Source organism: Candoia aspera, chromosome 1 (genome assembly GCF_035149785.1).
Source record: "Candoia aspera isolate rCanAsp1 chromosome 1, rCanAsp1.hap2, whole genome shotgun sequence".
In the NCBI taxonomy this organism is placed as follows: domain Eukaryota; kingdom Metazoa; phylum Chordata; class Lepidosauria; order Squamata; family Boidae; genus Candoia; species Candoia aspera.
Genome location: NC_086153.1, coordinates 245,777,514 through 245,800,967, shown reverse-complemented (window position 1 = coordinate 245,800,967; position 23,454 = coordinate 245,777,514). Strand labels below are relative to the sequence as shown.

The following is a 23,454-nucleotide window of genomic DNA, read 5'->3' as shown; positions in this document are numbered from 1 at the left end:
CTCTCACTGCAATATTGTCATTATCCTTGCATACTGGAATTGTTAAACCAAATTTAAGCAATACTATGTAAGTTAAACCAAATTTAAGCAATGTTACTTAAATATACATTTACGCTTAAAATTAAGGACTTTATTTCCCATCTCTTTCTAGGAAAAAAAAAATAAGCACATTTTAAAACTTTTCCATGGACATAACAGAACATACATATACTTAATTTTGGATGGCTGCAGCTTTGACAGAGTTCGTTATTTCTTTTCCTCTCAATTTTTATGAAATAGTAAACCCTAAAATACATACACATACTGGCCATCTGATCACTTTAATAAATTCATTACTAAAAATAAAGTTACGCCGTATAGTATATTACTAATTAGGACCTGGTATTAATTTTAAGGGGTTTCCCCTGGCCCCTTGTATTCAATATTTACACTGATTTCTCTAATTGGAACCAACTGATCTTTTTCCTGTATATTTATTTTCTAAAGCCTAGCAGTTAACAATGACTCTAATATAAGTGAGGGGTTTTTTGCTTGTAGCTTTTGTTTGAGCTTCATCAAGAAGACCCAGTGTCTCCAAGCCTGAGCTGTGTTTTTAATTGCTCATATGTATATCATGTAGACTTCAAAAGAAGTAAAAGACATTTATAACACGGAGTACAAAGGGCAGCTTTGAAATGTCTACAACCATACAAAGTGGCATAATTAAAAACCTATGGGTGCTTCTGTGATATATGTGCAAGATATATATTTATAAAGTAAGCTATTGTATACACTCATGGCATGCCAAAAGGGGTTTCAGCACTGTTAAAGAAATAATCTCAACTCATCTCAAATAAACTGCAAAGCAAACTAACATGGTAACTTTCTTTTATTCACAGTGATCCCATGTGTTCTGTTATTGTGGATTTCGAACTTCTGACAGCTTACCCATGTTTTCCACTTTTGAATTCTTAATTCAACCATAATTATTCCTGCTCTGAAAACAAGAGGTAGCGCTTGTAACCACAACATAGCACAACAACTTTCCCAGGGTGGTCCCAACACTATTCCAGAAAAGCATCACAATTAAAATATGCATGCCATTATACTTCATGACTGTCTTTCTCCCAGCTCCTAAAAGGAGAAAGTGCTATTTCTATCAGCATGAAATTCAATACAGATTGTGGAATATTCTTTGCCTACATTGTAGATGGAATCTCTTACAGAGCTGATCTTCTCTGCCAAGCTTTTAAAGTCTAGTAACCTGCATAAACCTTTCTGTTTGCTAACTATTACTATACCACTGAAATTACAAATAATCCACATAACAACCATCACACTGATTTTATTTGAAAATATCTCCGTATGTGAAGTCATTTAAAACCCAGGGAGAAATGTAAAAAAGCCTGCAAGTCAGAGCACTACACAATGCAAATGCCTTTCTGCAGTGGGCAAAGCTATTCACATCAGTCAATGTCTATCCCAAAATAGAACATGCTATACAAAGACCGCATGTGACATTTAAGCCACAATGCCTATAAATACAGTTTATGTTTCAGTAGTAAGCTCCTCCAGAAATGGATGCTAGAACACTTTACTCAGAGATAGTGCTCAGAATTCTTCCTTCTGTTAGACTGCTAGAACAACCGTAACTTTCTAATTTGATCTTAAAGGAGCTTGTACGCTGATTAAAATAAAAAACATGACAGGGTGTGTCAGTGGAATCATAATTATGGTGTTTGCAAGCCTTGGGTAGATAAGAGATTTATATTAACATGTAAAACAGAAAATGTAATGGGGATGAATGACAATATTATTTTTATTAAATAATGGGAAATGAAAATTTAGATAGTTTGAAATTGGGGGGGGGGAAATAAGAGGTTCCAACAGGAGAGAATGTAAGAGGTACTTAAAGGGGGAATAAGGAGAAAGAAGAGAAAGAAGAGAAGAACTTAAAGGAGAAATAAGAAGTAAAGGGGGAAAACCCTCAATTGAACAGTGCAGTATATTTGTTTCTTCAGAAGGATGTTAAACAAGAAAAAGACTGGAAGATATCAGGGTTCATCTTCAAACCAAAGTTCTGATCACGCATTGGTTTTGAGAACAATTCCAATGAGCACTTCAGAAAGAACTTTTAGGGGCCAAGAGGCTAAAGCCAAGAAATTTGCATGACAGAATACACCCTTACTCAAATGTCTTCCTATAAAACTTCCTAAGAAGCTCTTAACCTTCCAAATTGTCATCTACAGCCATACATGCTTCTTGTAAGAAGCAGTAGGCACTCCTATACTGGCCACTGGCACATATGCCCTGAATACTGCATCGTCTGTATAGATGGCCAGTCTTCTAAATAGCCAGATGATCCATTGTCCTCTGAAATACACCTAGGAACTGCTCTTTAGAAAACAGTAGAGGTCCATTATCAATCATAATATACAGAGGAAGGATCCCCTTCTCAACAACATTATCCTGAATGGACCAACATTTTTTTCTCAGGAACCTTACTAGGATTTAGCTGTTCAGAGGTATAATCCTCTGAGAACTTCTGCCTAAATAAAGCATGCAAACAAAACAAACAAGATAGAAAACAGTTTTTATTCATTTTATTTATTTGTCAAATTTATATGGCCACCCATCTCACACAAAATGACTCTGAGCAGCATAAAATAAAACCACCAATTAGATCATTCTACAAAACCAATTAAAAACAATTAAAAGCAATAAACATGGATAAAACAAGACCACGAGAGGGAAGGTTTTAAATACAATACAACCTTTACATTGGAGGATGTGCTGGAGAATTATCTGGTGAAGCTCTATGTGCCATAGAATCAACTTGGAAAGCTTTAAAAGGATATTAATTTATGGAAAATGGGGATATCAATGGCTATCACTTACAATGGTTATATATTGCCTCCAGCACAGAGGTGTTAGTTCCAAGGGAACATGAGGGAGTGTTCTTGCACTTACATACTGGTTTTATGCTTCCCACAGACATTTGGCTGCCAACAGTGGGCACAAAATGTAGGGCTTACAATAAGCCTTTGGCTTGATCCAGCATAGGTCCTCTTATAAAAGAATTGCAAACAGACTCCATTGCCAATGGAGAGAGGAAGCAATTTTTAAGGTGCCTTATTAAAGAAGATAAATGGACACATACCACAAAGTCTAATGTTAAAAGCATGTCTTTTTTGCAACATTTACCTTTTACTCTATATGTTGTACTGTTCCAACATGTGTGATACTGGCAGAAAAGGACATGATTGACTTTCCCTCCCCCCCACACTTTTTTTTTTCCTCCTGGCAGCCTTTCCCCATAACTGAGATGCCTTGAAACAGAAAGACTCTTTTTCAAAAGAATATGAACTTCATTTATCCTCAAGAACAACTTCTTCCTTCTGATAAAGTAAACAACTCCCCAGTAACAGTCAGTACAAAGAGCAGCCCTTCCTCACAAGACCACACCTTTGTTTCTTTTAATTGAGATTCTTTTCTCTAATCATCTAAGGGTTTTTTTTTTAATTTACTTCTTGCTTCACAGTCTTGGCTGCAACTATCAATAATTCTAAGAGGAAAGGAATGGCTATGCAAAAGAAGTATGAACCCAAAAACCAAGTTTTTGTTTTCAATAAAAAATGCAGCCTTTTTTTTCATAAACCATCTAGGAATGCACTGTCTGAGGATGCTTAAGTCTAAGGAAACATTGGGGCAGTAAGTTCCCAAGATCCTGCTTAATAAAAGGCAGCTGCCTTGTATAGATGAACCAAGCAGATCACCTATACAGGCATCAGAATTCAATCTCATCCCACAGAGTTCATCAGCACTCTGGCTAAATACAAAATAAAATCCATCTGGACAGAAAACCAAACATTCAAGAGGAACCCTGAATGCCCATTTGCTTCAACCCACATATAAAGGTTGTACTAACATTCTTGAGAATTTATCATCCATCAATCTTTTTAGAGAACTACTTCTCTAGATTAAAACATTGCATCCACATTATATTTTACCTTTTATTTCTCCAAGGAGTTCACTTGTGTTTAATCTTTCCATTTTTTCCTTCCAGTCTTTAGAAAGCAGTTTTTCCATGCAAGATGAATCTATAAAGAAAGGGGAAAGTATTAGTAAAAGTTAATATGAAGCCAACAGACAAACTATTTGAGAAGCCTTTCCAGACAATGTGGCTTGGAGGAAATGCCATGCCTCCTGTATTATGATGAGGTAAAGGTAAAGGTTTCCCTTGACGTAAAGTCCAGTCGAGTCCGACTCTAGGGGGCGGTGCTCATCTCCGTTTCTAAGCCTTGGAGCCGGCGTTGTCATAGACACTTCCGGGTCATGTGGCCAGCATGACTCACGGAACGCCGTTACCTTCCCGCCGAAGCGGTACCAATTAATCTACTCACATTTGCATGTTTTCGAACTGCTTGGTGTGCAGGAGCTGGGACGAGCAACGGGAGCTCACCCCGCCGCGCGGTTTCGAACCGCCGACCTTCCGATCGACAGCTCAGCGGTTTAACCCGCAGCGCCACCGCGTCCCTTATGATAGTGGCACTCTATTGACTGCTGATGTACTTGAAGACAGTCAACAGATATAAAGATATTCAGCTTTCTAAATAAAGAATGATGCCAGAGTTATATCATCCTAACCTGCCAGTGGAATACACAGCAGAAGCATCTGAGGTCTTAGGAACATCCAAGTCAGGCAGGGAGAGTTTTAATTTCCACTCCCATTGACTGAGGACACTAGGAAGGAAATGGCCTCTGCTATGTATATTATGTCTGGTTTGTGTGTATATCTTTGTGTGTCTTACAGAAGGTTGTGCATTTATTAATTTATTTATTAGATTTGTACCCTGACTTTGATACAGATCAAGGTGGCCTACATTGTTACTTCTTCCTCCTATTTTTCCCCACAACAACCACCCTGTTTGTTAGGCTGGCCTGAAGAAAGTGACTGGCCCAAAGTCACCCAGTGAGCTTCTGTGGCTGAAAGTAAACTTAACCTGGATCTCCCTGCTCCAGTACCTCAATTGCTACACCACACTGGCTTTCAAAAAGCTATTTCTGCTGGGCTTTAAATCAACAAGTCACAAGGCAAAAGTTCAACTATGCTATTAGGACAGTCAAAACAAAGCACAGGTATGTGTAGAGAAAGAATGTGGGTATGCATGATGGGGAGGACAAAATGTATATTTGTCACTTCCTTTCCAGCTGCAAATCAGCACCTTAGCTTTACTGCCTGCTGGAACAGTGGTTTTAACCAATCTTACTGGCAGTAGAGGGGGACACGCAGGGTAAATCGGGGGGGGGGTCTGCAATTTATTAAAAAGCCATACAGATGGTGTTGGTAGTTATCTTCCCAGCCAACCATTCTCATATGTAATGATCACAAGTCACAAGATAAGACTTTAAGTTGCCTGCTCGCCTTCTGGTGATAGGAGGACCTATGCTATTGTTCTATGCTAAATTGGGCCCAAGACTCAATCCCATCAAAGTTGCAACTAATGATGATTATGGCCCCAATTCTAATTATGGCTGGCTCGCTCTCTCCTTTCACCCTTTTGCCTTTCTGTACTCCTAATAAACAGGGCAGTAAAAATTGCAGTTCATTTAAAACATAACCTAAACAGTAAACAATACAATCTTTTCCCTGAGGCTCACTATAGCTCATTTTTTAAAACTCTAAATCATAGTTTACTGTAACACCTGTATGCAACCGGCCTATGTAATAAGAATCAGTCCTGTAACTAAATACATATTACCAATTTATCAGAAGAAAAGATTACTGCAAAACTTTTCTGCAAGTTGTGGCTACAACACTATAGGAACATCTTTGGAAAGACAATGCCACTTGTTTGTTTTCCACCAAGTAATATTTTAGCAGGAAAGCCAATTTACTAATTATATCCTTTTAAAAAGGAAAGAAAAAAAGAATGAACAAGAACAAAATTAAGAGGCTTTAAGTTGTAAAAGGCAGCATTAAAATCCTTGTTATACAATAAAACAATTTAATCTTAACAATCACAAGCTTTTATTACTCTTATGAATTTTGGCCAAATAATAGAAGCATCAACAAATAACCACCAATTATCAATAGAACATTATAATTTGTTGTCTGTGATACTATCAGTTTATAAAGATGCCTCTCTTGTGCCCAGACAAAATTTCAAGCTCCCTCACCCCCACAAAAATAATGTTGGCTTTAAACTGACATTTACAAAAAGTAACAAAAAGTATTTTAGCTAGGATGCTTTCTCCCAATATCACTATTATTGTTACCACTACTAGTAGTATATTCAGATATTAGGGTAAAATATATGAGAGAATTAAGGCATATTCAGACAGCATTGATTTTCAACACATCTGCTATATTATTTATAAGAAATTTCAACAGAGAACAACAAATTGACAAATGTGCATTTCTCTATATATTTCTTTTCTATAAGCTTTTCTTTTTTAAACCAATAGATGAAACTGATACAATTTAATTATTCTAATGTGATATATTTTCTTCATGAGTTTGTGGTTTGTGAAGATATATCCAAAACTTTATAATTAGGCAAAATCTTAACTATTAGAAAATAGAAATAATGTTACAAAATGGTGGAATGTGCTAAAATTGAACAATTATTATATTAATAAATTCCCATAAACCCTGAGAAGGAAAAACCTGGAAAAGTTCAGTATTCTCTATATAAGCCTAAAGTATATTCCATAATGCCTCTACTTTGCCTTTCCCTTCTCATTTACAGGTGGAGGAAGAAGAAGAAAAAAAAATTCAGTTTCAGTTGTAGAGTATTCCTGGCTTCCTGTCAGATGCAAAGAACTGTAGTTTTAAAAGACAACTACTTTTAAAGGCCTGACTCTCAGACATTATCATTTCAAATCACCTTCGACATTCTGAGTCTTAATAAAATACAGTAAACAGTAGCACAGTTATACAATCCATATCAATGAAAAATGTGATCAACTGTCTTACTGTTGCTGCCTTGAAAAGCTCACTTTTTAAGATACATTTCTTAAAAACATATTGTTTACAATAGAGTAATCTGATAATTACTGTTAATATTATTTCTCAAACATGGTTTGTTTACATACAATCTCTGCAATGTCTAGGCATTACACACATGCAGAAAACCATTCTCAATAAAGTCTCCCTCTCTCCCTTTCTTGCTTTAGCAAGAAAAAAAAATATTGCAATAGAAAAACATCCTGGATGATGATGAGATGGAAGGGAAATGGAGTCTAGCAGTATCTGAAGGATAAGCAACTCTCTCAAAATCATCCCCAAGAAAATAATATTTGTATTGCAAGAAAACAACCAAATTCTGTTTACATTATTAAGCTCAGTCTATATTTACAACTGGAGCAATGAAGAGTGCTCATTACATTTTAAAATACCCCGGGATTGCTGAAGTTTCTCTTCTTTCATATACTCTTTTTCAAAATCAACTTTGCACTTTAATTATATCATATCAATGCCCCATTTTACTTACTCTTTAATTCAATTTTATATCCCATCTTTACATTCAGAGAGAGGCAAGCAAAAGCGATTAAAAACAAATCATCAAAATAAGACAGTTAAAATCACTTTAACATATGCAAGTACTAAAATCATAAGTGGCCAGAGTTAGGATTTAAAATTAGGGGCAAACTCTAATTAGAACCTCCCTGAATGATAACGGCAGTTCTCATCATGTGAAGACACAAATAGAAATGGAACAAGATAATAATGAAATAGAACAAGAACGATGAAAAAGAAGAAGAATGAAATAGAACAAGAACATGAAACAGAACAAGATAATAATCTTTTAGCTTTACTGTCCCAAAAGACTGAGAGTGACTTGTCATAGTAAGAGGTGTCCAGACGACACTGTTGGCACTATGCCTGCCTTCTATGGACAGCTTCTTCTGTCCAACTCATTAGCTTAGCTTTCATTTCATTTCATCTAGAATAAATCAGCTCCAGATTTTAGGGAAGGGGGGAGAGGGCAATTGCAGACAAAAAGATCCAAAGAAAACATGCAAGAGTTTCAAGGCCAAACCCTGGCTTCATTCACAAGTAATGCTAACATGTGGATTTTTAAATGATGATTCACTGAACAAGCTATAGTGGTTTAAATTGCACACCTTTCTAAATCATAGTAGTCCATATTATGCTATGTCAAAATTTTCCACATTACAGCATACCCTAACATCTGTGCCCTGACATGTGAAACAGAACCCTACTTGATATCTCCCAATGTGGTTCTGTGTAGCAGTGGAGGGTAGCAACTTTCTTTTGCATTGTTTTCCCATGTAAATTGATCCTCTTTCAACCAATTAATTGTGATGGAAGAATCAAATGAGGGATACTCTTTCTATTTGTATTAATGCTAAAGGTAGCTTATTCATCTTTGTTTTTTCCTAGATTCCTCTTTCTTTTCTGCTCTTTTTCTCATGCTCCTTGTAGATTGATTGATTATTATATTTTATATGCATATTTATTGATATTATTCTGATTTTATTGAATTTTATATTGTTTTATTGTGAACCGCCCAGGGTCCCCCAAGTGGGGGAGATGGGCAGTAATAAAAATATGACAAATAAATAAATAAATAAATAAATAATTGATTATGTGCCATAAAGTCATGCCATTGAGTCAACGCAATCAGTCAATAAAATAACATGAATTACAGTCATGGCTAAAAAGACTAAAAAGATGAGGGATGAACAGTTGGTGAATGTGACAAAGAAGAAATTAAGAACTAAAACTGAACTAAGGATGGCTCTATGGAATTTCTTTAGGTTTGTTTAATCCAGGTGTAGACGTACCTTTAGGAAGAGTGAAAGTCCTGCCTTACCTAGCAAGCAATGAGTGACAGCATGCTTCAGGGTTTGATGACAGAGCTATCACATGAAGAAAAAGTTATTTTCATGTTTCACAAACAAATGAACTGTATCTGCACACACATGTAGAGAAATCCAGGAACAACTTCCAAAGAAGTTGAGATGTGGTTGCTTTAACCGTTAACAAAAAAAGATATTTTGTACACCCTCCTTTTCATACTGGAGGTCTATCTATGTAGTTGCCAAGAGTTGACACTAACTTGATGGCACATCATCCATCCATCCATCCATCCATCCATCCATCCCTCTTCTTAACATTTTGCATACCCCGCTAAACACTTGAAGTGTTTAGTTCCTTTACTAGCAGTTTGGCAACTTCTCCTAAAAGAGCTATGGTAGGAATGGCAACATCACCCTGGGAATTCCTTTGATTGAGGAACTAGAAAGGTATCAGAAAAGGGAGGCATAAGGACTGACTAATAGATGCAGAAGAATCTACAATCATGCACTACTTAATCTCTGCCTATTGTAATAATGCATCTAAGCATTATATACTAAGACTTAACAAATCGACAACAGTTAATTTCACCTCTTCAGTAAGACATATTTCCTTGCTAAGTTAAAATTCACAGCTTATCACTCAGTTAAAAATTTCTAAGCCCACTCAAAAAATTAGGTCTGCAAAATAGATTCCTTCCACTCTGAACTCCAACATATTCCCAAACTTTTACTAGCTCTGACTGAAACTCTGGGCTTTCTAAACACTCAGCTATAAATACTAATTCTTTGCCAGGCTTGTTATCTAAGCTGAGCTTGACTAGGGAAATAGCCCCTACCAAGCCAGAACAGAATGGTCTCCTTAAAAAAAAAAAGTCTCTAATGAACATTTCAATGCACATGGATAAAATACCACACACTACTTAAATGCCCTCCCTCATTTTGTTTCCATCTTCACAAACGGGGATAACCCAAGATTCTGCCCTGACCTTTATTCCTTTAATTTATTTACTAAAAAACAAAACCTTTCACCTTTCAAATGTTTTTGTTCTCTAAAAACGGCTCTATTTCTTTTTATTTTTTATTTTTAGCAGAGAAATAGGAGCAAGCATGCTTTTCCCATAGTGCAAGTCACAGATATAAACATCAACACAGATGCTCTGTGAGAGAGAGCTGGGCTTCTCAGGCACTTGATCATTCAGGAATGCACCAACTGTTTTAGATAATCTTGTGCCAGCTCAAATTCTGTTCCACACTCCCCTCCAGGAGTGGTCAGTCTTGTCCTGCTCCTAATTTTTCATTTTCCTCACTCCTCCCTTCCTCACTTCTGGAAGAAAGAAAGAGGGGAAATGAGAGAGAGACAGAGACAGAGAGAAACTTTCCAAACAAAGAAAAACTTTCAGACAATTAACCCTCTCTTCTTTCAGATAAATTACTAAGTATCAAATGCAATCTGTTTCCTTTGTTTAGCCAATATGAACAATTTGTAAATGACTCAGGAATAAAATTCAGAAAATGTCATTTTAAATTAGAACCATTATAAACATGCTAATGACTGATCAACTAAAAAGATGCAGGATTAGTATAAAGGAATATATTTAGTTCTTGAGAAAATGCAGTTGTATTGTCACACAACTATTTGGACATTGAATAACATGGTTTACTCTAGAAAGTATTGATTTCATGAGCATTATAGTAGCCAAATCCATTCCTTATGTCACAGACAGTTATCTAACATATCAGTAAAACTGTTTATATTTTGAAGCTGTCAGAATAGTATTTTCATTTCAATGTTCCCTTTTCCTTCTACTATAGACTGAATTTCTATATTATATACCTCTCACTCCTATTTGCATTATGCTGAAAACGGTTTCATATATATCACATAAAGCCCATTTTTGCCCTGCGTTCATGTACCTCTCAATTAATCCGGTCGGAGGAGCTGGGCAGTGACAAATTTGATTGATAAATAAATAAATAAATCCCAGAATAACCTGAAATGCTGGTGGAAGATAACTTCAGAATTCACAAAGAAATAGTCACTTATTTCCTAGGTATAAAAGAGCACATTTACTTAAATTCTAATGTGGATGCATATATGAATTGTTACTTTCAAGGTGTACTACACATGTAATTACTCTTACCTATCATGCTGATTATTAAGCCCACAACTGACTAACAAGTATCTGACATTCAAGAAGCAAGTCTCTGTATCTCCTTAATGTATCTTAGAGATTCAAATGTTCCACATTGTAGTTTTACGTTTCCTATTATAAGACTTACTAAGCATGCTGAATAACTAGGATGGGCATGCAATGATGGTCATGTTCTTCACCTGCTGAAACTATGTGGATTATTTTGAGGAGAAAAGCCAGTCCTGTTGTTTGCCATGCATTAACTTTATGTTCTTCCATGAGCAAATAGTGCACATTTAGGTACTGCATTAATCTGGTGAAAAATGTAGGACCACCAACAAATTAGGTAAATTAGGGCTACCTGTCTGCAAAAATCCAGGCAACCACTGAATGGCAGCAAAGAGACACAGAAAACTAGATCCCAGATCTAGTAACCATAAACCCGTTTAATGTAATCAAACAACAGAGGGAAGCATCCTACAGATCCTTCCATCTAATTATAGTTTATTTCATAGTGTCCAAAATACCAGATTTCCATATTATTTTGGTTAGTATGATCACTCTTAAATGCAATTATTAGGAATAATGTTAATTTCTGTAACTATTTGTAAGACATGCTGGAGACAAATATTGACGTGGACCTCATATTTTGGAAGGATAAGACTGTTACTAGTCACTGTAGCTCTACAGTAACTCCAGTAAAGAAGACTGAATACCTCTCAGTGCGTCAGTTTGGTTAACATTAGAAAAAGGAGTTTGGTTAACATTAAGGAAAGGCTGCCATCACATTTGTGGTGTTCCCATAGCTATGCTGGTGGCCAATATAGGAACCAAATGTTGGCCTTTGGTCTCAACTGGTTTTAGATGGAATAAACAGATGAAGTCTGTCCCCAACATTTTTCTGTTATAGAGAATCAAACTATGGATGCAAACATAGTCTGTCTTCCATAGCATGAAGACAGAAGGTTTTTAACTCCTTTCCCTCATGTATCTTTTCCACCAAAAGATAAACAGCATCTATTTTTTTTTCCCCAAAATAATAGGGGGAAAAAAACAATATTTGAATCTGAACTCTCACTTTTAAACTAAAGTTTGACCATCCTTTCTTTCCATCACTAACCTAACCTCTCAAAGATAACAATCTGGTTTTTTTTGTACTCCGTATAATAGTATTTTACGCGGTGGTGCTGTGGGTTAAACCGCTGAGCTGCTGAGCTTGCCGATCAGAAGGTCGGCGGTTCAAATCCGCGTGACGGGGTGAGCTCCCGTTGCTAGTCCCAGCTCCTGCCAACCTAGCAGTTCAAAAACATGCAAATGTGAGTAGATTAATAGGTACCGCTTCGGCAGGCAGGTAATGGCGTTCTGTTTAGTCATGCCAGCCACATGACCATGGAAGTGTCTACGGACAAACTCCAGCTCTTTGGCTTTGAAACGGAGATGAGCACCCGCCCCCCTAGAGTCAGACATGACTGGACTTAATGTCAAGGGAAACCTTTACCTTTACCTGACCCAAATGCACTGACCAGTGCAGATATTCTCCATTATGTCAAATACTTCCAACATCACACACCCAGAGAATTTAAAGCAAACAATCAAGAATACTTTCAGTAGTAAAAAGTTACTACTGAATGAACACTAAATAATGTTGTGGCAACAGCCTCTCTCATATGATCCCAGAATCTTTTTGTTTGATCATGCAGCACAATAGCCTATCAACCCCTGAAGAATGCTAAAAAAGTGAAAGTAGAAATCCAGGAGATGCAGGAGATGCATACTGTAATCAGATAACAAGGACTTCCTTGATACCAATCCCTACCCTCCCTCCAATACATTTAATATCTTAAATGTATAAAAATTCTGTTTAAAAAAAAATCCTAAAGTGAAGAGCTTGCCAAGGATTGCCTTTTCTATAATAAAATACACAAAAGACAACATAACAAGCTCTTGATTTGAAATTACTTCAGATAAAGATAGGAAATAATGAAAACAATTGCTACAATCTCATCTTTGTTTATGGTTTCCCAAGGTTTCTTCAGCTCACAAAGGGAGCTCTTACCAGGACAAAATTATTCCTTCACCTCTTCCCAAAAGTAGACATGCTTCCAAGTGTGAAGGCTTACCATCCGGGCTGGGGGTGCTGGGGGGGAAGGCTGTCCGATCCAAAGATATAATCTACAGACATCAATTTGAAAAGTACGGTCTGCTCTTAAAAACTCAGATTTGGTTCTTTTGGGTTTACTTGTCACAATGAATAAAATACTACAATGTAAATGGCATTACTTTCAAAAATAGATTAGAAACTGCAGCTGGTCCTTAACAGGACTGCAAAACTATTATAAGAGACTGGGAAAGTTACCCAACTTATTCCGGAGCTTTGTCAGCAGCCCTGAATCTGAATTTAAAACGCTGCTTTAACTTTTAAAATCCTACATGGCTTGGGGAAAGTGAGTGGAAAGACCATTTTTTTCTTAAATGGTTCCACCCGAGCCTTAATGTTGTTGGAGGTCTTCGCAAATGAAGGCAGAGGACAGCTTTGGTAGTGGCAGGCCCACAACTAGGGTCTGGGTCACCCGGGGCAAACATGGATTCCACACCCATTTTGGTGCCCCCCCAGCACTCATTTTGGCACCCTCCCCCCAGTGCAGTGCCCAGGGAACATGCCCGCTTGCCCCCCACCCCAGTTGCAGCCCTGGGTAGTGGTGCCTATTTTTGGAAGAACCTTTGCTGAGGGCCTTTTTTATAAACCTTTTCAGGCACATGAGAGTCCTTTCTAATGCAGACCTTTTAAATACATTTAATCTAAAATTAATTCACCATCATCACCAGCTTTATAATAAATAATGTATGGACAAAGCCTCCAAGTTAGGCTCATTTTCTTAATTTTTGCACCATATTTTCATCAGTTTAATTTTAATAAATTCTACATAAAAATATGCATTTGCATGTATTTGTCCAACTAATATTTGTATATATTTTTGCCAAATGCATACATTTCTACAAGCAGTTTTCTCATAGAATGCAATTTTCTTTTCTTTTTTTCTCAATAATCTGGAAGTTTTGTATGTAGCTTTCTGAAACAGAACTAGTATACCTGAAAAGAACTTGAGGAATACATAAATATCATCTATCAATCATATACAGTATATATGAAAATTAGTGGACACATTTTGGGGAAATAATTAGGTCAGGATTAATTTCTGATCTCTGCCATCTTGACTTGACCTATTTCACAGAGATATTGTGAGGATAAAATGCAGCACACAGAATCATGAATGACATCTCCATTGGAGAAAGGATATAAACAGAATAAACAAGCACATTAGCAGATACTCTTTTTTTCAGCAAATATGAAATACATTTTGAGTTTAAAATGTTCTGTTGAGATTAATAATATAGTGGCAGATCATCTAATATTCTTATCTCACACTGTCCTTAGGATGAAATACAATTGTTTTAAACTACATTTAAAAATTTTCCTATATATTTTGAACTAGTAAAATGAGGCTTCTTCTACTCTTAAATTATTGTTAGCATTCCAGATTTCATTTGCAGTCTTATCACTTACACTTTATCTTCACCGGACTGAATTCTGGCATAAATATTTGCACTTCTTTCCCAATGAAATTAATGTGATTCACTTGTATAATTTATCCAATTGATTTCAACAGGATCTACATCCAAGTAACTCGGGATTCTTATGACCTACAAGCTTATCAATGGATATTTATTTTTCAAATATGTGATTAAATGTCACTTATTTCAAATGAGTGGGAAAATACAGCAGATTCTGAAAAGTTTTTCAGAAACAGACATCAGACATGATATGATAGAAAGTTTATTTTTCTCTTCCCAACTGCCTGTTGCCATAGTTTGGTCTGGTGGTTAAGTTGCTAGGCTAGAAACCAGGAGGCTGTGAGTTCTAGACCCGCCTTAGGCACAAAGCCAGCTGGGTGACCTTGGGCCCGTCACTCTCTCTCAGCCCAACTCTCCTCACAGGGTTGTTGTTGGGGAAAATAGGAGGAGGAAGGCATATTAGGTACGTTCTCCACCTTGAGTTATTTATAAAAATAATACAGAAAATTAATTAATTAAATTAAATAATAAATAAACCCCAGACAAACCATGAAGACTTCCCAATATGATATAATGTTTATTATTGTTTTGCTTGACATATCTTTGTAACAAAAGAGAAGATTATTCTTCATTATCTGCCTCAACAAAGTAGTTTAGGAAATAGAGTAGTTTGCATGATATATAATTTATCTTATTTAGATTAGGCAGCAGTTGTGATTATATGTAGCATTTTTTCTCATTTTAAATGATGTTTAAAGAAGTTTCCACTCTAAATTGTGCAGGCAATGCTCATTAGAATGAAATATTTAATGTCACTAAAAATATTGTACTTTATTTCAGGTACCTGAAATCAGAGAATAAAATGGATAAATCAAACCAAATAAAATGAATAGATGTTTGAGAAGGATGATTTTCCCCCCCAAATACAATTTCCCAATCTCAGTATTTATTTTAATATTTCACTAGCCATCATTACAATGATTCACTCCTGTGTCCAGATGAAGAGAGAACGAATTGTTAGTCCTTAAGTTGTTATGACTCTATTAATACATGTGATAAGTAGATTCCCCAGAATCCAAACTAGACGCATTCTCTGCTCTAGTGCAAAGTTACGAGCTCTTCTACTTCTGATTCCTCAAGGCTTCACATCCTAGGAGGGCTCCAGATCTGCAAATGAAGAGGGTTGTCTGTACTACTTCTCTGAGTCAAACCCAGTAACAGCTGAAATGGGGAAACACATTTTGACCTTCTGTCTCAAGTTTCTCCAAATCATTTCAGTCTCTTTGTGATCTCAGAATTAAGTTTTATCTTCCTAAGGCTTTTTTATTCTGCCCAAACCACTTGAGAACTGATCGGTATTAAGAAATCAACCTCTAGAGATAGCTCATGAACTTTACAGTACATCTGTTTAAAAACAAACAAACAGTGAAGCCAGTTTGCTTCAAAAATGGGGGGATCCTGTTTAGTCCTGATAGATGACTAACAGTGCTATGTGCCAGCCAGAAAAAGGCAAGGTGGATCTCTGCCCAGCATTCCTTCTCTTGGCTTGAAGTTTAGTTTCTTCACCTGTTTAACTGCCTGCCCTTGGACATCCCCTATCTCCACCTCCATGGTAATACAGAAGGGAGTGAGCAAACTTCAAAAAACATAGGCTACAATAAAACAGACACCACTTCCATAAAATGTAAGTGCTTAGTGAGAGCATTCCATTTAGCTACTATAAAAAATATAATATAAAACAGCCACACAAGATGCTGAGAAATATTGCAAAAATATAAAATTTTCTTTAGCTGGCTGCCTGGCATACTGTAAAAATGAAAATAAATGAAATATATTGCACGGGTAATATATATTAGTTGATCTGTAATTAACTTTATATTTCTTTTGTGAAAAGAACAGAAAATTCAGACACAACTGTGTGCCATCTGGGAATTATGCTTCCTTAACTTACTCTCCAAGAGAAATTTCATAACAGAGATCAGCAGCCACTCACTCTTTCATTATACAAAGTCGTAGTAAGCACTCATACATGCTACTTGACTTGCTGAGCAAAACTACATTCCTGGTTGTCCCTGGAAATCCCATTCCTCTAATGCAAGGATTGCAATATGAAAAAAAACTCACTCCCTTCATTTTATCATTCTCAGCCACTATCTCTCTGTAAATTTCCCCATTTCAGATCTAGGGCTCTGTATATAAGTAGCATTAGTAGAGTTTCAACTTTTTTATTTCTCACATACAATAGATAATTCATTCCTCTTTCTGTGCAATAGGAAAATAGTAGTTTAAAACCTGCTTGCAACAGAGGGGGGAGAGTGATAGCTCCACCTGGGGATGGCTGGCGCCATAGCACCTCTTAGTGATTGTGTTCCATCTCCACTTGGATTTTACATTTGTTTTTATGTATATTTTTATGTAATTTTTATGTGGCTATGTTTTTAATGCTATTTATTGTAAACGGCCCAGAGTCCCCCATTGGGGGAGATGGGCGGTGATATAAATTTAATAAATGAATAAATAATAATAATAATAATAATAATAAATAGATATACTTTGGACACATGGCATGGGGGTGGCATCTATGTGCTCGATATAAGAATCCAACATATATGAGCATAGACATATTCCAGAAAAACAGGATTCTTCATTACATGAACAAACAACATGGGTAAATTTCTGTAACATAAGTTATGTAAAACATTACATATTTTTGGCCTGCCATTTCCTCGCACCAATTGCATTAAGTACAGACATATTAAAGTTTTAACTGCAATGATTTGGTGCACATTCAACCAAATACAATGGCACTTGTTTCTGGGCGGGGGCGGGGGGGAAGAATTGCACTCAATAAAAAAGAAGCTATGGCCAATCATAGATTTTTGATGTCACCAAATACATGTGTCGACACATTTTTATTTTTTAACATTAAGGAAATATATCCAGAGTGTAATGGCTGAACTGTTGGAACACTGAGTAAGATTATTGGGACTAAATGTAGTTTTGATATAATACTATGCCATCATAAGGGAGACTGTGACCAGAGAAAACTTTCAGAACAGGAAAAAGGCAGGAAGAAGGTGGCGGAGAGGGGGAGAGAAAAAGCCCAAATTATTAATAGTTACAAAAGGGAGTAAAAAAGAATTTGTATTCACCAGTGGAAAGCATATCATCGCAAAGAGCAATAAACACTGGAATATATTTAAAAGCATGCTTTTTATGAATGCAGTGCAAAAAGACAATCATAAATGAAGCTGCTTCTCTTCCGCCCCCCCCCCCCCCCCGCCCCACAAAGGTAACCATCACTTGTATGCTGTCCTTCCCTTTAACTCCCCTGGTACAAAACTCATTGTTCAGAGAAGAAGTTGCAATCGCTTTGCCAGGCTTGATGCTTATATAAGTCATTACTCGGTTTGGAAAACGTGGTCTGGCTGAACAGGCTTGTTCCTTTTGTAGGGGATTACAATAACACACGGAAGCTTATGAGTGCTTCTGACAGATGTGCTGGCGGCCTGCCACTGCGTGAAGGGTGCGGCTCTGACTGACAACTTGCAATTATGGGATGATGAATGGTTCTGATGTGTGTTCAAGAGAAAACCACTTTCTAGAAAGTGAAAGTCATGCATACGGTTCCTATAAAATCAGCCTTAAGAAAAGGATTCTTACTTTCACATTCTGGTGGGATAACTGATTCGAAAGTCCTCTCTGATTTCAAACTTTTCCCCTGGTTTTAATAAATAAAGGACTAACTTAGGCTTATGTGGGAAAAATTAGCTTGACTCATTTTGGCTTCAAAAATGCTTCATCTGCATTTTCAGTCAAACTGACATCACAGTAGACAACTACATATATACTCATATACGTTACTTAAATACATTCGTATGACAACTGCACAGTAACTAGCAAGTTTATATCTTTTTAAAAAAGCTCCAGGCAATAAAATCTATTTTTACTGACAAGGCAATGTAATTCATCCATCAATAGGCCTGTGCAATTTAGGCCAACTTTAATGGAAGTTGAATGCATGCTTTTATAGCCCCTTCTCCAGGGAACAATTTGTTCAGAGGTATTTGTGAGCACATTTGTTCAGCCTCCTTTTGTACCAGCAGTGTCTTAGGTGTTAAGCAGAAGAGAAAGGTCCACATCCAGAAAACTTACAGATTTTTTTAGCTGAACAAGACTGAAAGGCAATGCTACTGATTAAGGAAGAAGAATGTAAACAAGATATGTAACATGAGGCCAGAATGATTCAAACAAGACTGTGTGCAGTGGTATAGTCCACCACAACGAAGTTGTAGATGAAAACACCTAGAACAATCTAGGACATCTAATATGCCACAAAACTCTTTTTCCCCAGCCCCTGGAGCCATCTTTGAGTACACTATCAAATTTCAATTGCCAAAAATCAGTGGTATAGTTTTCTATCATTTTGAATGGGAAAGACAGTTGTATTCTAAAAATAGGCCCATCAGAGTTTTTTTTTAAAAAAAGAATTAAAACTCTATTTTCTTTCACCGCCGCAGCCCTCATGCAAAAAAAATCCATATTCCCATGGTTAAAATTTCCTGCTACTTCTGCCATGAAGAACTGTCCTAGTTGGAAAAATTGTTAAATGCCTTACAAAGCAGAACAGAGGACCTTGATTGTCATACTATGTTTCGTACATAAAATGCACAGTACATGAAAGACACTGTCATACTTACCACATGGCAATGGTTTTACTAATGCACCTAAAGGTTTTGCAAGGACAGGACAGCTATCAGTCTGTGTATTTCCTATGCAGAACCTTTGAATCATTATGAAAAAGAGCTATAGCTTTAGGGTCCATGATTGGGCAACAATGCTGTTCACTAGAGTGTAAGTCACACTGTACAGAATGGGATCACTTCTGCCCCGCGAGCTGCATTGGTTGCCAGTTTGCTTCCAGGTTCAATTCAAGGTGCTGGTCTTGACCTTTAAAGCCCTACATGGCATTGGAGCAGCTTATCTGTGGACCCCCTCTCCCCAGTTACATCAACCCATCCAATCAAGTCTGCCTGGAGGAGTGTGTTATGGGTCCATCTGACAGGACCCAGGTGGCAAGCCTTTTCTGCCATGGCCCCCACCCTCTGGAACATCATTCTCACTGAGGTGAGATTAGCCCTCACCCTATTAGCTTCCAGAAAGCCCTTAAAACATGGTTTTTCCAGCAGCCCTGGGGATCCCATGGAAACAGTGAACCTGCAAGGTAGTTATATTGCGTTTAGGATGTTTGTCCATTCTCCTGCAGTCTTAGTTATATTTAGGCTTAGTTGTTTTTAGTGGTTGTTTATACTTGTTTTTAACTGTTTGTTTCATTGTATGCCATCCAGAATCACGTTTGTGAGATGGGCATCTATATAAATTTGTTAAATAAATAAATAATTTAACGAGGGTCAATATCAGCTCCATCAGTTTGCAGCAAGGAATCACCCATAAACCATCCACTACATTTGCATTACTGAGTACCAGCTGTCGATAAACCGAATACTGTATCAGATGGGCAGATCTGCAAGTGTATAAGCCCCTGAAAGTCTCCCCCCAAAAGATGTTCCATTGAGTTCAACTAAGCCAGTCACAATTTGAGTGCAGCCTTCTTCCAAAGTCCACTTTCTTTCATTTTGGATGATCAAACTAAACACATCAAAAAAGTCTTAGCTGTACATGGTCCCAATGAGTGGGTAAAGGCTAATCCTCTCCATAGATTTTGTACATATTTTGGACAGTCTATTTTTAGAAATGCTCCCAAAGTCACTGTGAGTTGGGCAGTGTAAAAATTTAATAAATTATTATTATTATTTAGAAAGGTCACTTTAATGATAACAAATATTTAGCATTAATTTTAAATTTAAAAATTAGGTTATTCCTGTTTCTATAATTAACATAAGCAAAGATGAGATATCTATTTACTTCTCTGACTTACAGCTATTCTTTAGCATTTGGCATGAATGTACATGATTAGTCCATCATCTGTTATCATGTGGTAATCCAACATAAACTCTGTTATTCAACATCATGTTTAAACTAATGTGTGTGTGTGTGTGTGTGTGTATACACACACACACACACATACTGTGTGTATATATACTATACACACACACACACACACATATAGTATATACACATAATATATATATGAAAATAACATACAGTTATAAGCAGGAAATAAAAACACTTTCTGGTCCACACACATGCTATCAACTGCATGGCATGAAGCCAAACCAAATTTCAGGTAACAGATGGCTCCAATGGAGTACATGCATGACACAAGCAATTTCAATTATCTATAAACAGTCAATAAGGATGAAAACTTGGCAAACAGCTCTTCTTTACAAAAACAGATGTGGTAAATTGCTATTCCATGGTAAAGAAAGTTTTATTGAACATCTAAGTGTTCAAAATTACACTGGCATCAATAATAATTTCTTAGGTGGATTCAATAATTATGAACTATATATAACAGTAGCCCTAAATACTCACAAGGATGGAACTATTAATTTTTCCAAACAGAACTTCCCTTGATTGCTTCAGCAAAGGGCAGAACATTTCATTGCATTTATTACTTAGAGAAAGTAGTAGTTGAAGAAACAGGCTCACAAAACAGTTCTTTCTTATACAATTACAATGGCAGTGGAGAGGGAAATAAAGGAAGGCTATATGTGGGAAAAGGTGAAAATAGAAGTAATTAACATCTCTCAATAAAAGGTCATGCCAAACCTCAGTGTTGCTCTCAGAGGAAAGCAACTAAGTCATTTGAAGACAACTTCTGATTCAAACACTTGACAATTTGGATGGTCACTGTGTATCAAGAATAAAGTCTTCACTGGTACAAGGTATCTCCATATAGTTTCATTAATGAACAGTGCAGATATAAATATAGTTCTCCAGCCACAAATTTGCACTATAATTTTTGAAATGATATACTGCCTGGTATTGTCATGAATTATCTGGGTATAATTTTTTAAACATATACAATAAGAAACACAACTGAAAAATGAACAGACATTTCATTCTGTAGACCATTATGTTCTACTGAACCTATTCATGTACATTCACAGTCTGACATAGTGGATTGGAACTTTAAAGCAAATATCATAACTGCCAGGGGCAGTCTGAAGGAGATGAGCGGTGATGAAATCTGAGAAAGAAAGAAAGAAAGAAAGAAAGAAAGAAAGAAAGAAAGAAAGAAAGAAAGAAAGAAAGAAAGAAAGAAAGAAAGAAAGAAAGCAAGCAAGCAAGCAGCCTTCCTCCTTCATGGGCTACCAGCCCTTGGTAGGCGATACAGACTGTTAATGCATAACAGTCCTTCTATATATTTGCCGTACAGTTTTGAAGAAACTAGTTCCTTTCCTGATGAACAGGGAGACTATGCTTCCTGCATTTCCTAGAATTTTCCCCATTCCTTCAATACCCATATATTGATGATTGAATTTTGCAAGGAGCCTATGTACATAAAGTTGCACACACTTATAATTAGAAGCCCCATATAATCAAAGATTCTGATGACTCTGAAATAGGTACAGCAGATGTACCTTTCCTGTTGATGACTCCCATTATCAACACATGTACATTAAAGTCAAAAGGTACATAATTTATTATTCAAATTTAATTACCGCCCATCTCCCCCAAAAGAGGGACTCTGGGAGGTTTACAATGAAATCAAACTATGATCATAAACGTTACAATCTCATAAAACCAGACACATTACAATTATTATAAAATTCAATAAATAAATATAAAATCCAAGGGGGTATAAAATTCCAAGCTGGTGGGAGAGAATCTAGGGTGCGAGCCATGCCCAAGAATGGTAACCCACTTCCCTGCCCCAGGTGAGACGGCAGAGCCAAGTCTTCAGGGCCTTCCAGAAGGTCAGGAGTGAAGGGGCCTGCCTCACCTCCAGGGCAAGACGTTCCAAATGTTACAGCAACAGGACTACTTCCTCCACACATAACATGGGGACCAAATGAAGTTTTATAGTAGCTAAAGTTGGGCTGGTGCTAAGCAGACCCAGGTCTTTCCCTCAACATGGAGCTCACTGAACGACATATGTAGTAATTTTGGAAGAGATATATGGAAAGGTGATCAAAAGAAGAGAAATTATATTCCTTTGTGAAGATTTTTTTAAAAATTACAGCCATATATTAACAGGGATAATCCTAAATATATGTCCCAAATGCAAGAAAATAAACTAGATCTGTTAAATTTCTCCCCAGCATCCACCCTTTTTCTTCCAGGAGAAATACTGCTTTCAACATTACCACTTGCAGTCCACTTGTAGGATGCAAGTCGTTTTAGGTTATGCTGACCAGTCTGTTTTATCTCAAGACCTTCATAGAAGTGGGAAAATTTTGCTTGAAAACTATCCCTATCAGTAAAAAAAATAAGCGACGTTTTCAAAAATGTATTTCTACCGCAAACAATACCATCTCTATTAGAGATTCTAGAATTACTTCAAACTGAAATGTTTCACTATATTTTTTTAAAAATTCCAAACATTACAAAATTCTCACTAAATCTACACACTATTACAACACTCAATTTATTCTGTTTAAATGATTCATAGCTGAATTTATTACATTTTGCATACAGAAGCATTATGAAAACCATCAGCTGAAAAACAAAAATAAAACCCTAACAAGTATTTTCTTCACAGTATAATATATTCATGCTGCAAAGTTATTGGAGGCCATAGTGCTTATGACTGATATCTGACAAGATGTTTGTGGAGTTCCAAGGCTGTACATGGTTTCCCCAAAACACTCAGATCACTAAATACAAGGAATAATTAGATTAACTCATTTAATAAATATGTAATAAGTGAAGTTTTGTTTTGTTTTGTTTTTCCTGGGCCAGCCCATTTCTTGCTCTATCTACTTGTTGGAGTGCAAGTACATTTTGTAAAATCCAAGAATGGCCCAGAATGATC

At 36.6% G+C, this 23,454-nt stretch overlaps 1 protein-coding gene across 6 annotated transcripts in view; it reads right to left on the bottom strand.

The window, feature by feature from the left end:
• SOX6 (SRY-box transcription factor 6) overlaps nt 1–23,454 on the bottom strand; it is a 389,110-nt gene that overhangs the window by 195,513 nt on the left and 170,143 nt on the right. For all 6 annotated transcript variants that reach the window (XM_063289410.1, XM_063289408.1, XM_063289412.1 and 3 more), the window contains exon 4: nt 3,990–4,079. In XM_063289410.1, the coding sequence (XP_063145480.1) occupies nt 3,990–4,079 (90 nt within the window). The remainder of the gene's footprint in view (nt 1–3,989; nt 4,080–23,454) is intronic.